Here is an 18,714-nt window from a genome sequence, read left to right as displayed (position 1 = left end):
CTGTCAAAGCTGTAATGAGTCATTTAGGGATAAATTATCCGATGACTTATGGAGTTAAAGTTAAAAATGTGATTTGAGAATGCAAGGTTGTTAGGAAGCAATCCATTCATCTCAGCATTGAATAACTAATAACATCACCCAAAGATCCACCCTGAAGGATGGTGCTGTGTTGAAATGTTTAGTCAATGCCATGTCAAAAGATAAGCTTACGAGGGGCATAATGAAAAAATGCCTTGCTTGATAGATTGAAATTTCAAAAGCACACTTAGATTTGCCACAAATGAAAGAATATTTGCAATGGAGAAGACATGTAAACTGCTCAATTTTCACTTGATTATTTGGAATTTAAGGGCACAATTTTCTGTTCGCTGAAATTAGTGAGGGAAGTGATGAGAGAGTGAAATAATGGATGAGTTGGCAAAGAGATCCATGCCTTGTTCTTGCCACTTTGCCATTTAAGTGCTGGATGAGGAGCTCCACTGGGAACTGACTTGACTCGCCACCAATTAGGGTACATAAGTGATCAGTTAACAGCCAGTTAATGCCTTCAACTCATCACCTTCCAGGTTATCTATCTTTCTGGCTGGTAAAAAAAGTGGCTAGTGCCTCCAGACCTTTTGAAATATCATAATGTGGTTCCTGAATGGGTTGTTGCTGCATACTGTCCACTTTCTCCCCTTTGTCCTCAACTTGGCTATTGTTGTGAAGTTAGAGTGTAAAATGGGGATAGCACTGCATGGCCCCTTTTAAAAGATGGTGGGGTTTTTTTGTGCTTAGAGATTCAAAAAGGTTGTCTGTGGGTTTGTGTGTGCACCGAGAACCTGAATTGAAACATTTGTATCAAAAAGCTGTACTGTTAGCAGGCAAAACAGCATTTTTATCAAAACAACAGTCTTTTGAAGTTGACTGGCTAAATTTAAATCTGACCCTCAGCTACCAAAAACCTATTAAATTTAAATCTGATGGTTTTGACAACCTAGAACCAATCTGGTAGTAAAAATATTAATAGGTCATCAAGGGTATAAAAGATGAGGGTATTTGGAATATTGTGGAAAGCTAACTGCCAGTCTGCCAAAGACAACTACTCTGAGCTCTACAGAGAGAAATTGACTCTCATTCATCTACATATTAGAGAAAACATAATCTAAATCACATCAGTACCAACGTAACAGAAGGCATTTTGGACAGAGGAAAATGATGGTAGAGGTCAAGAACACTCCAGAAGACGTAACCTGGTAGAAATTTCAAGAGACTAGCTTGTATTTTTTTTGTATATGACTGGGAATTGTATTTATTGGAACAGTGTACCATTAGAATCTTGTTTTATTTCAGGTATAGTTTAATAGTTAAAAGGGTTGTATATTGTTAATAGGTTAGTTAATTTGTTCACTGTTAGAGTTGGGTAAATAAATTGTTACTTGTAGCCTGTAAAGTGAGTGTCAGGGATTTATTTTACTTAACCACTAGAAGTTGCTGGAAAAAAAATGAATTACACCCCTTCTCACTCCTTTTTAACTGATTGGAAGGCAAAGTGCTCCTCTCTAGGTGTTTTGGTTTTAGTTATCAGAGGTGGGGGTCAGCCTCTGCTTTATAACATTATGCCTTGACATAACATTCTATCGTCCACAGCAGACATGCCCAGTGGAGAGCTCTCTGTAAGAACAGGGTCATTCCTCTTTTCATTGGGGATTTGGGGTGGAGGGTGTTGCACATGGCAGTATCATTCAGTAGAAAGCTACATGGGTTCACCATGTGCCAGGTAGTTTTTGTGGCCTGGAGGAAACCGTGTTCTACCTTTCTGTTGAATACTTTAGTATGCACCCCTGTTTAGCTTGTTAAAAGGGCTACTTTTAAATTTCTTGTGACACTTCAACCCCATATATACCTAATCTGTTGGCACACTGTGTGAAGGGTTGGTGGGGGTGGGCAGAGCAGAAGCCTTTCTCATGATTCTGCTCCTGAATCTTACCAAGTGCCCCAACAATAGGTGCAGTCAGTGGGCATAATAGTAACAGACCATCTGCCCCCGCCGCAGTTATTGCCGTGCTTGAGAGTCCATTGAGAGGGAACATTTGGTGTCCACTAGCACAGGAGGTGCTTTTAGAGACTAGTACTGCAGGGGCTGGGGTGCATCATTCCCTCAGATAATGACACTTTGTTGGATACGTTTCTGTTCTAGTTCTGTCCATTTCTGTTGATGGTTTGATTTGTCTTTGTTACAGTGCCACACCAGAAGCTGTCTGACCTGAGTAATGGTTTGTTTTAACAAGCAGAAAAGTGACTGGTTACCTAGAGATGAAACAAAGTTATCAGCCTGCTGGACTGGGATAAGGGGGCCTTTATTTGCATTTGAAGACATTGATAGAGGACTAAGGCAGTGGCTTCTGTCAGCAATTCCATCTACGCTACATCCTGTGACTCCACCCCCATCTTGCAGTAAGCAAATGATGGCGGCCTACCTTCTCAGCATTGTATCTCCTGAAGAGTAGGCCTTGACAAATAGCGTTTAGGACCCAGAAGCTGCCAGCCTCTGGCAAGCCAGGGCACCCCTGTCAAGGCCAATGATAGGCTGAAAGGCTCACCAAACAGTTCTCCAGCTGATGAGTACCTGCTGTGGTGAGCTTTCGTGATGGTGAGGCTACCCACTGCCACTTTGTCTGAGAAAGGAAAATCTCAGCCTGGAGCTGGCAGTGGAGTTTCATTTGGTTTTGTTAAACCATCCTTTTGTTGTCGTCTTTCTACGTGGCCCCTGTAGGTGGTGTACCCTTTTATTTTCTGATGAATTTTTCCTGAAGGCATAAAACTGAACTCGCCTGTCATTTTTGAGATATTGAACTGGGAGAGTATTGATGCAGTGAGGTTAATAACTATTTTTCAAATATTGTAACAGTAACTGTGTTTGGGGTTAGAAAGGGAAGGGATGGTCATCCTTTTTTTCCCTGCATTTACCCTAATTTTTTCCTTTCCCCCTCACTGATGGAGCTATTTGTTACTGATTTTACTGTTTTACAGCAGCTGTTGGTATGTCCGAGTGATCAGTGTCTACATGTAAGTCATGTTGCAAACAGTGACAGGCTGTATTACAGGAGAAAGTGAGGACTGCAGATGCTGGAGATTAGAGTTGAGTGTTTGGTCTGGAAAAGCACAGCAGGTCAGGCAGCATCTGAGGAGCAGGAGAGTCGACGTTTCAGGCATAAGCCCTTCAGGTTGTTTTATAGCCAGTCTTCATTCATCACTCAAATCTGCTCAGCCGGGTTTCGAGTATCTAGCCCAAGTGGAAATTTGGTGATTTTGTAGTGCACCCCTTCGAAGTTGAGTGTAGTGTGCTCAATGATTCACTCCAATCTGCATGTGCAACGCCTGGTTTGTGTTGTCTTTTCCCACAAACAGAGGAGAGAGAAATCTGAGAGAAGCTGAATGTCAGCCGGATGCCTAGGCTGACAGTTCTCTTGGTGTGAGGCTGTGAACAGACAGTATGCATATCCTTTTACTATAGCATTCTTGTTGTTTATTACCAGATTTAGTAAGCCAAAGGCAAAATGCATTGCCATGACAGCCAATCCTAATGTTTGCTAAAAGATAGACTTGTCTGTGTATTTGGCAATTCTCCATGTACTTTTCAGAATGCTGTTACGTCTCCATTTTTTGCTTCCTCCCGAACATGGCCAAGATATTTTCAGATTAACAGTATACAATTAAGATACTCATGAGCTGTGCTCCCTTGCCTGACATGAAGAATGTTATTTTTAATTTACTCTCAGACCCAGTGAACTGGTAAAACCGCATCTATTCTTTTAGCCATCTCCATCCAGGCTCCTCTGGATTGCCTCTTCGTTGAAGGATGGTTCTCCACTCTGTAAAGGTTCACCTTTCTCCTAGAGAGCCTCCAAACACACCTCATTAAGTTTTCATGTTCTGAGCACTCGATGCAACATTTTCTGTTCTCTACAGGGGCAGGTCAGGGTTATGGGGACAGATGGCCCTTTGCTAGCATCATTGAACCCATCCCACAATGTTATGTGACAGGAACACTTTGATTTAATGCAAATATGTTGCCCTTAATTTGGAGGATGGGATCATTGTTCTGAGCTACGGATCCTGAAAACCTGTAGTCTCAGTCCTGTTTTGCTGTGCAGCGCTGTTGGTACATTTTAAAAAATGTATGTCTAATTTTCAGCAATTCAGGTTGGGTAAGAGTTCTGCTGTGCAACCTTACAGTTGCCCTGTTAAATCAAAGAAACTAGGATTGCCAGTGTCTGACATTTAATTATCTAATGGTTGTTTATTTAAGTTAGAGGATTTTTGATTTAATTATCTAATCCTATAAATATTTAATGTAAACCTCCTCCTTGTCTCAAGTACAGTATGCATTTATTAAATCAACTTGTGTTTTTAAGATAATTGCAACTTTCTAACAAATGAGGGAATTAAAGGTAACCCGCTGTACCTTCAGTTTTTTCTACTTCAAATCTTATCCAAATTTTGTCAACAATTATCTGGTCTCTCCATCAACCTTTCCCTGTGGCAAAGCATTCCATGTTCCAACGAATCTCTGCAAAAGCACATTTCTCTTAACCACTCTCCTTGACCTTTTTTTAGTGATTATTTTAGATTAATGTACTTTCACGGATATTTCTTGCTTTGCAATGGAACATCCTTTGAATACGGAGGTGGGGGGGGACAAGATTTTCAGAGGCCCATGGTGAGGCTGAAAGCGGCTGTGAGCAATTTGCAGTAGCTCTGGGGCTAATTGAAGCCCTCACCTTATTCTGCCTGGAATTTCCACAGAAACACAGCAAGTTAAGGAAAGTGGTCTCCCGGTGGATAAGGGCAGGTTTCATCCAAGTGGGTCCCCAGGGCCAGCAAGGTTTTTTGCAATATTAGATTAGATTACTTACAGTGTGGAAACAGGCCCTTCGGCCCAACAAGTCCACACCGACCCGCCGAAGCGCAACCCACCCATACCCCTACATTTACACCTTACCTAACACTACCGGCAATTTAGCATGGCCAATTCACCTGGCCCGCACATCTTTGTGACTGTGGGAGGAAACCAGAGCACCCGGAGGAAACCCACGCAGACACGGGGAGAACGTGCAAACTCCACACAGTCAGTCGCCTGAGGCGGGAATTGAACCCGGGTCTCTGGCGCTGTGAAGCAGCAATGCTAACCACTGTGCCACCGTGCCGCCCAAAAATATCTTACTAAACACACCTTGTCAACTACTTGTTCTCCCGCTCTGACTTTCTGCTGGACACCAATATCATCCTCCACTCCAGTTGTGTAAATGCCATCAACTTCTCTCTGATACCTCACACTCAGTCACTCTCTGCTTTTGTATCCACCTCCCACCAAAGCTCATGCTCTACCATTCTCACTATTGCTTATGATATCTTCCCCACTTGCTGTAAGCCACTCCAACTGCTGCTACCATTAAAACTGCCTGCCTGCAGTGCTGTCTACTCACTGGCTCAGGACACCTCCCACCAAGTTAATAGTTGTGCCACCCACTTCCGTCTACTGTAATACCAGCCTCTCTTGTTCCAGGAAGAAAGCAGCCCTCTCTTGGGTGGCAAGGACCATGGTGGCTGCCCACCATTTGGTTCCTTGCCCCTTTATGTGCAGAGGATCCTGACTCTGATTGGCCAGAGTGGCTTACAGTGCTGGGAACTCCTGAGGAGTAGTTGCTCCCTTGATTTAACTGAGATCTGTTGAACCAGCCAGGCTTCCTGGCTTTGTGTCCATTAAATGTCAGGGCAAGACAGAAGCAATATTTTCTGCCTCTCAGCCTCTCTCTCTCTCTCTCTCTCTCTGTGACAGTCAGTCAGTCAGTTTCTCTCTTTCTCTCTTTCTCTCTCTGTATCAGCAGCTCTCAGCTCAGTCAGCAGGGTCCCCTATCCCAGACCTCCTGGTTGGTCTGCCTGTCCTCTGGCCAGCAGCAGGTTATTGCTGCAGATACTATTTCTAACACAAATGGGAAATTCAGGCTTACACATCACTCATACGGTCTAACAATTCACAATTGATTTCCTTGATCTGATGGCTTCTAGCAGGAAATGCCAACATAAGGCATGCACCTTGGGAAATAACTGGCCAGCAGTTGATGAATTTCTGTCATTTGTTTAATACATTTCATAGAAATCATGGCTATGAGGTGTAGGCATTCATTGCCCCATGAATGCTGCTCCCTATTAGTACAAAAGAGGCCATTGACAGCCTAGAATTGGCTTTTTCAACCTTTAGGTTTCCCTCTAGTTTATTCTGTACTGCTCTAACAAAGTCTCCCTTGCTCTCACTGTCCACACTGAATCTTGGCTTACACCACCCTGCAGTCACATCTACCGGATAATTCACAAGTAATTTTGCGTTCTGGGTAGATCCTGTCAAACCTCTCAGCTCTGCTCATCTGGATGCTGTCTCTATAATTACAAAGTGCAGGATTGCTTCTCGTGCTGCAGTTAAGATTCAGTACTTGCTGTGACTGGGTAAACTGCTGGTGGGGAGGATCTAGCATTTGTAAATCCAGTGATGGCAAGGCAGTTTTGAAAAGTTGTGATCAATTAGCTGGAGAATTCTAGACTGAGCACTATCTCAATGTGTACTTGTGGCTGTCAAAAGGATGGACAGGAAAACAAGCTTCTATTAACCATGACAGACATCTTTGTTTTTTCCCTTGTTGATTAATTATTGCTCATTGCAGAGACTGTGAAAGATCTGCCATCACTCTTTCTGCTAGGTTGTGTTATCAAAGTGTGCAGGATAGCAAGGTGATTATTCAGAGAATGCAGTGGATGATGCTTGAAGTATGGATGAAGTATAAACATTGCTGACTCCCAGCACCACCATCATGGTGAATGTCATTGTGCTCAGCATTACCTGAAAAACTTGGCAATTAAACTTATTTGAAAACAAATTCATGTGTCCCTTAGGAAAATGGTATAGTTTTTCTGTGATTCACTCAATCAAAAGTCATGAAATATTTATAAACTGCATCCCCGGTGGCTGTCAGTTCAAACTATCCCCAGATAAATTGACAAGGTATCTAAGATGTGGCTGTTCTGTTTAGAGCAATTCTTGGAGGTGTCACCGCCCCACCCTCCTGTTTTCATCAGTGGTCATCTGACATTGGTCACCTGACAACCACAACAACCACAAAAAGGTCAGTAGACTCTTTCTTACCCAAATGGATGATTCGATCAAACAACGATGTTCCCAAGTTGATTATTTTAAAATATAACAAACAGGAGTTCACAGAACTTCTTTTTCTTTTAAAAAACACTGCTTTGGACTTTCTACTGGTCACTCAGTTCTTATTCCAGCGTAGATGGGTTTTGCTTATTGAGACATGTGAAATCCTCATCATTGCAGAGTCTGTAGGAATTACTCAGGAAACTGAAGGTTTTGCTGAGTGATGCCTCTATACCAGGAACTCTCCAAAAGTCCCCATTAAATCGGAGTTCGGAGGGATTGATAAAATTATGTAAAATAGTTACTTGGGATCATTAAATATGCAGTAGTAATGTTGGAAATATACAGTAACTATTCAACTCCTCCCATACTTAACTCTCACAACCCCAAATGCTTACAGCCCCAGGTCCTAACCCAATCCATCTGAGACTTAACAGCTGTTCCCTCCATTACCAGTGCTGAACTGGAGCTAATGTCCCCACACTGCTCACTGGATATGATCTGACCTGACCTGAACTCCTGTTGCTAGATTCAGCCCACCACCCACTCACCCCGTAGGATTGGATCCAACTTGACACCCGTATTTGCTGTATCTATGTCCCACCCCTTGCTTACCTGGTAACCTACCCCTCTCCTCAGCTGGCACTCTACTTACCTGGCACCTTACCTAAATGGTACCCTACCCCGACACCTTTCCTCCTCCCCAGTTTGCATCCTACCCACCCTGGCACCCTATTTCGCTGACAGCCTACCCTGCCAGCACCCTAACATCACGCTTACCTTCTATACTCACTCTGACACCAGCTATCAAAGTGACTGTTAGGATGTTTAAATGTCAGAATATGGCTGCTGACTGTGGTGAAAAGTGGGTGTGGTTTGCCTTCCTCTGTCAGTTTTACACTACAAAAAAATGTTAGGGTGGAAGTACATGCGAGGTAGCCTCCTCAAAAACATGGAACTCCGTCCTTTTATTAAAACGAAGGGCCAGAGTATCAATCTGTCTGAAATTCTCTCCCCAGAAAATTAGGCTCGCTGATTTGATTGCCCCTTTGACTTTTCTCCTGGAATGGTTGCATCAGTGTCCTGTGGAATTCTCTTGAATTCCTGGGTTCCTATCATGTTGCAAAGTATTGTGCATTTGCTGTTAGAGATGACAAGATTGAAACTTTTAATTTCAATTTCATTTCATGTGTAGCCTTTCTGGCCAACAGGCAAAGAAGATTTCAATCTCACTCAAATGCAGGCACAATTACAGTCTGCTCAGCCACTTCAGTTAATAATCGAATGAAGGTGCTGTTGCATCAAGCAACCCAACTGGAAAAATAAAACACAAAGGGCAGGAAAGAATCATTCTAAAAATTAACTGTTGGAGTTTTTCATTTTGTGTTTCTCCTGTTTTAATGTTATAACAAAGAGGTAGCAAAAGTGGTTAAGAGCTGTTTTGCTAATGGACTGCATTGTCATTGAGCAGATCTCAAAGAACTCGGACCTGAGACAGGAAGGTTTAATGAGTCCTGTTGAACCATGTCTCTCTGTAAAGATTGTAAATAGTTAATGAATGATAATTAATTTGCACTGGTATGGTTTCCAGTTCTCTTCTATCAAAAGAACCCAGAATCCAAAAACCCAGCCATGATATTTAAACAGTTTTTGTAGTGTTCCTGTAGGAATTTAGTTGCTGTGTGGGCCTCTTCATGGTATTTTGCATCGCTGTAAATATAGATTATCTGTGAAAGTGTTTGGCCTAGCTGGTACCTTTTTCAGGCCGCTGTGTTGCCGTGCACTTGTGCAGCTTGGTGGGAATGTTGTTTATACAGGAGGTTCCCCCATTCATGAATGTCCAACTTATGAATGCCTGTACAGTACTTATGAGTGTGATTCCATTCAGTGGTGTAATTTTAAAGACCTGACATATGAATTTTCTCCTGTACTTATAAATGTCTGCTTTACATTATCCTGCATTGTTTTCAGATTTGTGTACAAATCAACTTCAGAACTCAACCAGTGGACTGTCTGTATGTTAATGTGATAACAACATTACTGTGCTATTGCCTTTACATCCCTTTAGACCATCTGCCCAATGGTTTAGACTAACTGCATTTTAGTAACAGTAATGATATTTCAATGTGTGAAAATTAATACAAAATGGTATGTAAACTGTAGTTTACAAAGAACAATTGAGAATTACATTTCTGCATTGGTAGAAGGCATGGCTCATCCCTCATATTCACTTACAATCTTCCACCTGTACACCTGCCTCATGTCCGACTTGAACTTTCTGCTTGGAGAATGACTCCAACTGATGTTCCTGCTAAATTGTATACTTGTAGCCAAATAGATTCCAGGAGGGTTCTGCACATATGGAGTTCCTTCCTAAGATCCTGTGAGCTGAATGTTATATATCCCTGCTGGCTGTGAGTTTGGTGGGTAGGGTTAGTCTAGTAGAGCAGTTGGCTAACTCAGCATCTTCCAATCCACTCCTGAAATCACTGCAATAATACAGACAGGGATAAAGGTGTCAACATTTGTAATCTATGTGCTACATGCAAATTAATAATCAAGTTTCAATTGAACTTTTTAAATACAGTATCTTGAATGATCCTACAGTATCACTGGCCATGCCACAATATGGTTGGCAAGTAGGAGTGGACAGCATATTTTTAAAAAGGATATTTTTGAAACACTGGGTGCTACGTTTTTGAGGACTGCTCTTTGTGCATCTGTGGCACCCCCCCACCCATCCCACCACCCAAGAAAGATTTGTATGTCCCCCTTTCTTCCACCCTGCCTGTTTCTGAAAACCTCTCTTCATCCTGCAGTGCTGCTCCCTATGGTATCTGATTCCTCCTCGGTCCACTTTGCTAAAGAACCAGCCTAATCGCTTCAACGTTTAGTTTTTGACTCCTGGCTCAGCAGGTGTTGCTGGCAAATCACATTGTCTGGCAGCTCTGTAGGCCAGGGCTTCCTCCCCATAGAGTGGCAGAAGTATCATGAGCCGCTGTTTAATATCACTGCAGTGTGCATGTGGCTTTTGTCAGTCAGTTTCCAACCGACTCTTTAGTTGGGGTAAGGGAGGAGGAGGGAGTCTACCTCCTGGGTCTAAGATTGACATAACCACATTTAAGGGTACCACACATTAGGCTGCATACAGTAAGTTTAGAGGGATCATTTACTCTTTCCCCCCCCCCACCCCAAAACCCATAACTGTCAGAAAATCTATCCAAGCAGAGTCATAGCAAGTTTAGCCTCAAGCCTTGTGCCTTATCTATCTGCATTTAGCCTCAGCACCAGCTTTACAGTATTCCGAAAATCAGGGACACAACCCAGGACCTTGAAGATAGTGAGTTCCAACTGTAAGAATCACCATAATGCTGTATATAAAACAAAGCTTCTTTCTTAATTTTAATGAAGAAAGAGAACTCTAAGAAGTATCACTTACCAGTCTTTATTGCAATACAATCTAGCAAAGCAAGATAATACACAAAAACAAAGTGCTGGAGAAACTCAGCTGGTATGGCAGCATCTGTAGAGAGAAACAGAGTTAATGTTTCCAGTCCAGTGACTTTTCATCAGAGTGAGTTAATGAATTCCTTGTCAACAAGTGTGGAAGCACAGAGCAGGAGATGTTTTGTGAGGGGGAAGAAAAAGGTTTGCTGGATATTATTGCATTGAATAAGGCATCATTAAATTATTAAACATAAGCTTGAGGTAGAGATCGAAGAGGTAGTAAAAAGGGTATTAACTGTACAATCAAAACATTCCAACTTTCTCATCATGTGACAAGAAGGTACTGGCTGTGATCTCACCAGTCAGCAGGGCTGCAACAATGTGGAATCTCTGTGATAATGTAGAGATCTTTTATCTGCTAATTGCTTTCCACATGATGCATATCACTCTCTGCTGTGAAAATTTTCACTCAAAGTGATTATTTTTGTGTTAATTTTTTTTTAAAACAAGGTCACTGGAAACTGATTAAGATACCCTCCTTACTTTAAACTGAGAAATAAAAATAAAGCTCCAGTTCTAAATACTTCAGTCTCTTGTCTCTCCACTCCATGCAAAAAAGGTTAATATAAAAGGACCTTTAAATTTGAGCCTGCCTCTTGTGCAATTTGTTTCTTAATTACACTCAACTGGCTGTACACATTGAATCAAAATGTATGACTAGTTCAGCACCAGATCCTTAACATTGAAGATTGCCTTAATTTTTTATAATGGATTTTAAGAAAATCAGTTGGTAAACTTACAGCACAATCTGGTAGTATTTAGTGGACTCATTGGGGCTTTTTGTTTAATATAAATTCTATTGACTATACAATCATTGAGCCATATAATTGAAAATTGAGTAACGGCATTTCAGCACTACAGTTACAGCAGCCTCCTGAAACTGAGGACTTCCTTTTATGTAGTGCATTTCACACACTTGAGACTACCGTAAGCATTTCTTGCATATTGAGGTATTATTTTTAAATTCCAGTTGTTCTGAAAGCAATTGCGGTAATAAATTTCAGAATAACTGGTCCCCTCAAAAAGATGAATTACTAATCTGTTTCTAAGGCGCTGAAATCAACAAAACAGGACCGTGATTTAAAGACTTGTACAAGAGGCAGTATTGCCCACAGTCGTCCACTTGATTCACATTGAACCTAGGTATCAGAGCTAGATTTATGTATCATGCCAGAGTTTTTGTACAGAGTTCTCTATCTTAGTGGCATAACTACTAGTAATGACTGATGATATTTAAAGCTACACAAGGTTGCTAATCTCTCATCTTCTTTATTGACTCAAAGCTTATGGGGAACTAAAACAGCAAGAGATATTAATGATACTGACTGAACTTAATTTCACCATTTTGCTGAGCAGGTTCCATCCAAGGAACACAGTTATCCATTTTGGATCAATCTGCATTGACTTACTTACAATCTCTGAGGAATATCCTTGATTGCTTCAATGGATGTTTTAATTTTCCATAACATTCATTACTCTAGATTAAGCCAATCAGTGAATAGAATTAATTGTGTCTCAACCTGCACTATGTTACAATAGTCTGACTAGGAAAATGTGCTCCTCCACTGAGACTTGCTTCCCCCATGGCTTGCTTTCTCCTGTCTTCTCATAAAATAGTTTTTAATGTGTAACGAAAGAGCACTTTTTGTTTTTAACATAGTGCTTTTGTGATTTGCCTCTTCTGTGGTAAACTATGAGCGAGATTGCAGAAGGACACAGACAGGTTACTGGAATGGCTAGAAAGGCGCCAAATGTAGTTCAAGGCAGAACAGTGTGACATAGTACATTGTTACAAACTGTAAAAGACAATATATTTTAAAAGTCCAAAAACAGAGAGATTTTTAGATTTCAGATGCCAATATGGAGTCATAGAGATGTACAGCCTGGAAACAGACCCTTCAGACAAACCCATCCATGCCGACCAGATATCCCAACTCAATCTAGTCCCACTTGCCAGAACCCGGCCCTTATCCCTCCAAACCCTTCCTATTCATATACCCAACCAAATGCCTCTTAAATGTTGGAGTTGTACCAGCCTCCACCACATCCTCTGGCAGCTCATTCCATACATGTACCACCTCTGTGTGAAAAAGTTGCCCCGAGGTCTCTTTTATATCTTTCCACTCTCACCCTAAACCTATACTGTCTAGTTCTGGACTCCCCGACCCCAGGGAAAATACTTTGCCTATTTACCCTATCCATGCCCCACATAATTTTGTAAAGGTCTATAAGGTCACCCCTCAGTCTCTGACACTGCAGGGAAAACAGCCCCAGCCTGTTCAGCCTCTCCTGTAGCTGAAATCCTCCAACGCTGACAACATCCTTGTCAATCTTTTCTGAACCCTTTTCAAGTTTCACAACATCTTTCCGATAGGAAGGAGAACAGAATTGCATGCAATATTCCAACAGTGGCCTAACCAATGTGCCGTACAGCCACAACACGACCTCCCAGCTCCTGTACTCAACAATCTGACATACCAAACGCCGCCTTCACTATCCTATCTACCTGCGACTCCACTTTCAAGGAGCTATGAACCTGCACTCCAAGGTCTCTTTGTTCAGCAACACTCCCTAGGACCTTACCATTAAGTGTATAAGTCCTGCTAAGATTTGCTTTCCCAAAATGCAACACCTCACATTTCTCTGAATTAAACTCCATCTGCCACTTCTCAGCCCAATGGCCCATCTGGTCAAGATCTTGTTGTAATCTGAGGTAACACCCTTTGCTGTCAACTATACCTCCAATTTTGGTGATCTGCAAACTTTCTAACTGTACCTCTTATGCTCACATCCAAATCATTTATGTAAATGATAAAAAGTAGAGGACTCTGCACCGATCCTTGTGGCACTCCACTGGTCACAGGCCTCCAGTCTGAAAAACAACCCTCCACCACCACCCTCTGTCTTCTACCTTTGAGCCAGTTCTGTATCCAAATGGCTAGTTCTCCCTGTATTCAATAAGATCTAACCTTGCAAATCCGTCTCCCATGGGGGACCTTGTCGAACATCTTACTGAAGTCCATATAGATCACATCTACTGCTCTCCCCTCATCAATCCTCTTTGTTACTTCTTCAAAAAACTCAATCAAGTTTGTGAGACATGATTTCCCACGCACAAAGCCATGTTGACTATCCCTAATCAGTCCTTGCTTTTCCAAATATATGTACATCCTGTCCCTCAGGATTGCCTCCAACAACTTGCCCACCACCCACCACCGAGGTCAGGCTCACTGGTCTATAGTTCCCTGCTTGTCCTTACCACTCTTCTTAAACAGTAGCACCACGTTAGCCAACCTCCAGTCTTCCGGCATCCTGCCTGTGACTATCGATGATACAAGTATCTCAGCAAGAAGCCCAGCAATCACTTCTCTGGCTTCTCACAGAGTTCTCAGGTACACCTGATCATATCGAGGGGATTTATCTACCTTTAACTGTTTCAAGACATCCAGCACTTCCTCCTCTGTAATCTGGACATTTTGCAAGATGTCACCATCTATTTCCCTACAGTCTTCCATATCCTTTTCTACAGTAAATACTGATGCAAAATATTCATTTTGTATCTCCCCCATTTTCTGCCGCTCCACACAAAGGCCGCCTTGCTGATCTTTGAGGGGCCCTATTCTCTCCCTAGTTACCCTTTTGTCCTTAATGTATTTGTAAAAACCTGTTTGGATTCTCCTTAATTCTATTTGCCCTCTTTTAAGGTGAAAGTATAAGATAAATATAATTTTGGATGTTAAATGATAGAGCATTGAATATGATAACAAGGAGATGTTACAAAACATTTTGATCACAATTGAAATGTTAAGTGCAGTTCTTATTGTTGGCGGAAGGCTACCGAGAGAAAATGGTTTATAGCAGATTGCTTCTGTTGAAGGGATAGCATCATCACAGGCTTAATGGGATGAATAACCTCATTTCCTGCTGGAGTTTTTACAGTTTTGTGGCTATCTTTATACCTGATCTAATTTTTGTGGATGAATCCCAGATAGCAAACTTGGCAACACATTGAAGATGGTAGTAGAGAATCACAATTAATAGATTACAGTGATGGACGTTGATGTTTGTTTTTACTCTATTGACAAACAGATTTGTCATGAAGGAAATGACTCCGTGTTACAGACTGGTGTAATGAGACAGTTTAAAGTTAGATTTTCCACTTTGTTGCTCCAGTTCTCAGATGGTTAGTGGCCCCTGACAAACCTGCAACTATTCCCTGGCATGCACCAGGCTGCCCCATTGGAAAGCGCTGCCAGTAGGCAAGCCTGGACTGAGCAGATGTTTGAGCATGAAAATTGTCAGATCAAAAATATGAAACAGGTAATTCCCTGCACAGGCTAAGCCACACCTTCCTTGGAAATCCTAAAGCTTTCTGGCACATTTAATGCTGTTAGTTGGCTCGCAGTGCACTGAGGACTCTCAAAATATGTTGAAACCTGGATACAAATGATGGATTTTTCAGACGTTAAGTGAGGCAATACCAAGGATAGAGATCCTCAAAAGTCAGGATTACCTTTTGAATCCCTTGCAGCCTGGAAGAGGTTGTACTGTGGTTTACTGACCAGTTGAAGTGAGGCCCACACAGAGGTGGTTGTTGTTGCTGTTGCTGAAATCAGTCATAGAATAGTGATGAACCGTGTCCACTTTTCATATGGATGCTGCTTTAAAGGGGTGGCTAGTGGGGTTGGCAGAATATACTGCAGCAGCTGGCCTCTGCTTTTCCCACCTCCATGGGGTATGCATTCACAGAGGCACTGGGTTCAATCAGTGGGCACTATGCACTGTTCTGTTGACATTGTCTGTGTGGGATCAGAATAAGTATTGGAAAGTTAGGTCTCTGATAACAGAATGATTTACTATGTGCATTTATTTACTTTCCTCCTTATTTAAGCCTTGAATTCCTACATTTCCTGGACCTGTGGGCAGACAGTAGAAACCTATTTGAGAATTGAAGCAGTGGAGCAACTGGGATGGGGAGAGATTTCTTTTGTCCTTGAACATTACCGCCTCATGATTGGATATTAAACAACATCAATTTACCATGTTGGCATTCCAGTTGTGAACCTTATTTAATTAAACATTGGTCATTTTTATACTAAAAGTTGAGTTTGGCAAAACTGCAATTTGGACACATTTCTCCTTGATATCTGGTTAGAAATGTCATTGGATCTGGAGCTGGAGCTAGCATTATTGATGAAGACTTTGGCATTGTTGGGTTAGTGCTCAATGTAAGCAAACCTTGTCTCCCTGATTGATGTGAAATGTGTTATTCTCTACAGGAAAGATACTTGGATGTGTCACAGAGAAGATTCCAACAACTCCATTGATCGTTTGTCTCCAGGAACCTTCACGTCCCTACAGCTACCTGCTGGTTACAACCTCTCTCTCTCTGTCTGTCTCTCTCTCTCTTTCCCCCAAACAAGAAATCAAGATCTGCCATCTAGATATTTCTGAATTTGAAAACTGCTGCCTTTTCACCAGAAATTAATTGCACGTTTGACCTCTAACCCAGATTCTCAGAAAACTCTTTGACTTCTCAGAAGGATGAATTACCTACGAAGACGCCTCTCTGACAGCAGTTTTGTCGCAAACTTGCCGAATGGTTATATGATGGACCTGCAGCGTCCCGATAGTTCGTCTAGCTCACCAGTGTCCCCAGCCACTGAGCGCCGTCCGCCACCTGCTCCCTCAACAGGCTCCACCATCCTCAGTTCCATCTCCAATGCTGTGAAACAGACAACAGCAACGGCTGCAGGATTGGTGGAACAAACAGGAGCTGCACCCACACCTGGACCCACAGCTCCCATCGTACGGAAACCAAAGATCCTATTGGTTATTGATGACCCACACACTGACTGGTAGGTGTTTTGTGGGCTGGGTTAGTTAATGAGAGAACAGATCAAAGAATCACAACTGGCAGTTAAGCAGTATTGTTCTGGCACTCGGCTGTTTCAACATTTTAATGGATTCCCAGCCTTGTCTCACTATACATTCTTAGCTGAGAGCTCTGACTCACTCATTCCATCAGTATAATGTAGATTTGCACAAAATAGATTTTAAGTGCTTTGCATTTCTTAGTTGGTACTTGAAGGGTCTAAGTGATAGATTTTTTTTTGCTGGGCTGTAGAGAAAGACTTTTTTTTAAAAGATGGAAATTAATGAATGACTTCTTTTAAAAGGTGTTTTTTGTAACATCTGATTTCATTATGGTGTTAATTGGTTCTATACAGTGGGTGAGTGAGCAGGGGAGAGCTGTAGCTTGGGAAAGAAGCTCTGTGCACTATGGTTTGGGGCAGGATGCATGATAACACTTTTTTGTTTCCTCAGCCGGATTAATGTTCACCTTGGAATGGCCACATGAAGAAAGGTAACTCTATCAGAGAGAAAGGAAGTACTTGTGTCCCTTGAAACGAGAATCTCATTATCTCCCGAATGGTCATCCCAAATTAGTCCATTCATGACAACCTCCTCAACAGTTATAGTTCCCTCTGGATATTATGCTTCTGAATGGCATTACAAGAGGGCTGTGTGGGTGCTGGAGAGAAGGTATGTGCATGTTTGGGGCAGGGGCAAATGAAGGGCATCTCAATATGAGAGAAGGGGAGGGAGGGAATGAATATAGCATTCCCTCTATATGGCAATGAACATAGCCCAGATTACTTACAGCCACACTGAACCTTTAAAGTAAAATGGATTGATTTGCTTTTTTTAAAAAAAGGAACATACATTCTCAGCCAGCACTGTCTTATTTCAATATCTGGAAAATTCCTGCAGGGATTATAATTTATTTTGAGAGAGAGCACGGAATGTTGCGCTTGGAAGGGTGTCAAGGAATTTCAAAGATATGCTTGAAAGGAAGAAATATGATATAAAATCCTGACCCATCTCCTGTGAGTCACATCCTCAGTCTTTAAACATAATATAAAGTAAAATAAACCAGTCTGGGGAAAGGATGTGTCTGTGATTTTCCCTGCCAAGAATAAAGAGCAAGAAGGTTTTAGAACTGATCTACAGTTTTGTGTGTGTGTATGTGTATATGAGATAGCCTGGAGTTCTCATGCTGTCTGTGTGTCTGTGTCACACTCTGTCTGTCTGTCTGATTACAAAACTGGGCTACTCCTCTGTACATCTGCAGAATCCAAAATCTTATTGGTGAGGTGATGGCCTCGTGGTATTATCACTGGGCTGTTAATCCCATGACCCAGTTAATATTCTGGAGACCTGGGTTTGAATCCTGCCATAACAGATGGTGGAATTTGAATAGAATAAAAACCTGGAATTATGAGTCTAATGATGACCATGAATCAATTGTCGATGGTTGGCAAAACTCATCTGGTTCACTAAGGGTAGCAGTTTCCTTCCCTAGCAGGCATTGGGAAACTGCTATCTTTATCTGGTCTGGCCTACATGTGACTCCAGACCCACAGCAATGTGATTAACTTGTAATTACCATCTGGACAACCAGACATGAGCAATAAATACTGCCATGGCCAGTGACACCCTCCCCACAAGAATGAAGTTTAAAAAATACTGCTGATCTACCATATACTATCAGAACCACTCGACTCAACATTGCACCATCTACTCCACACACACAAACTAAACACTGATTCATCTTCTAACTGTTGTCTTTTTACTCAGTTTTTTAAAAATCTGTGTGTATGTTCTTTTTTTTCATGTTTTAGTAACTAATTAAATTACATTTTTTAACTAAACAAACTAGATAAATTGATTCCTTTTAAAACATAAATGCACAAGAAATGGAGAATGTGTGTACAAGGAAGGCAAACCCTATATCTGAAGTGAATCTTGTTGTGAGCTGCACAGTAGTGGGACTGAATAGAGAAGGAGATCCATCTCCTCACTGTCCACCTGACATCCTAATGAATTAGAGTCCATTGCCTGGAAACTGATCAGAACGGGAGGGAAGGTAAGCTTCTGTATGAGAAACAGTGTGGGGATTCACACGTGCACAAAAGGGAGCAGATGTTCACGAGAGAGGGCAGGTGACTGCAATA

General features: G+C 41.8%; 1 protein-coding gene across 1 annotated transcript in view; it reads left to right on the top strand.

Annotated features, from left to right (window-relative positions):
- The window catches only part of LOC132824721 (synapsin-3-like), a 298,538-nt gene that overhangs the window by 54,185 nt on the left and 225,639 nt on the right, over window positions 1–18,714 (top strand). Inside the window, exon 2 of the mRNA XM_060839391.1 lies at window positions 16,209–16,554. Within this exon, the coding sequence (XP_060695374.1) occupies window positions 16,241–16,554 (314 nt within the window). The 5' untranslated portion in view covers window positions 16,209–16,240. The remainder of the gene's footprint in view (window positions 1–16,208; window positions 16,555–18,714) is intronic.

The sequence above is a fragment of the Hemiscyllium ocellatum genome, chromosome 19 (assembly GCF_020745735.1).
Source record: "Hemiscyllium ocellatum isolate sHemOce1 chromosome 19, sHemOce1.pat.X.cur, whole genome shotgun sequence".
Taxonomy (NCBI): domain Eukaryota; kingdom Metazoa; phylum Chordata; class Chondrichthyes; order Orectolobiformes; family Hemiscylliidae; genus Hemiscyllium; species Hemiscyllium ocellatum.
This window is presented reverse-complemented; position numbering and strand designations above follow the sequence as displayed.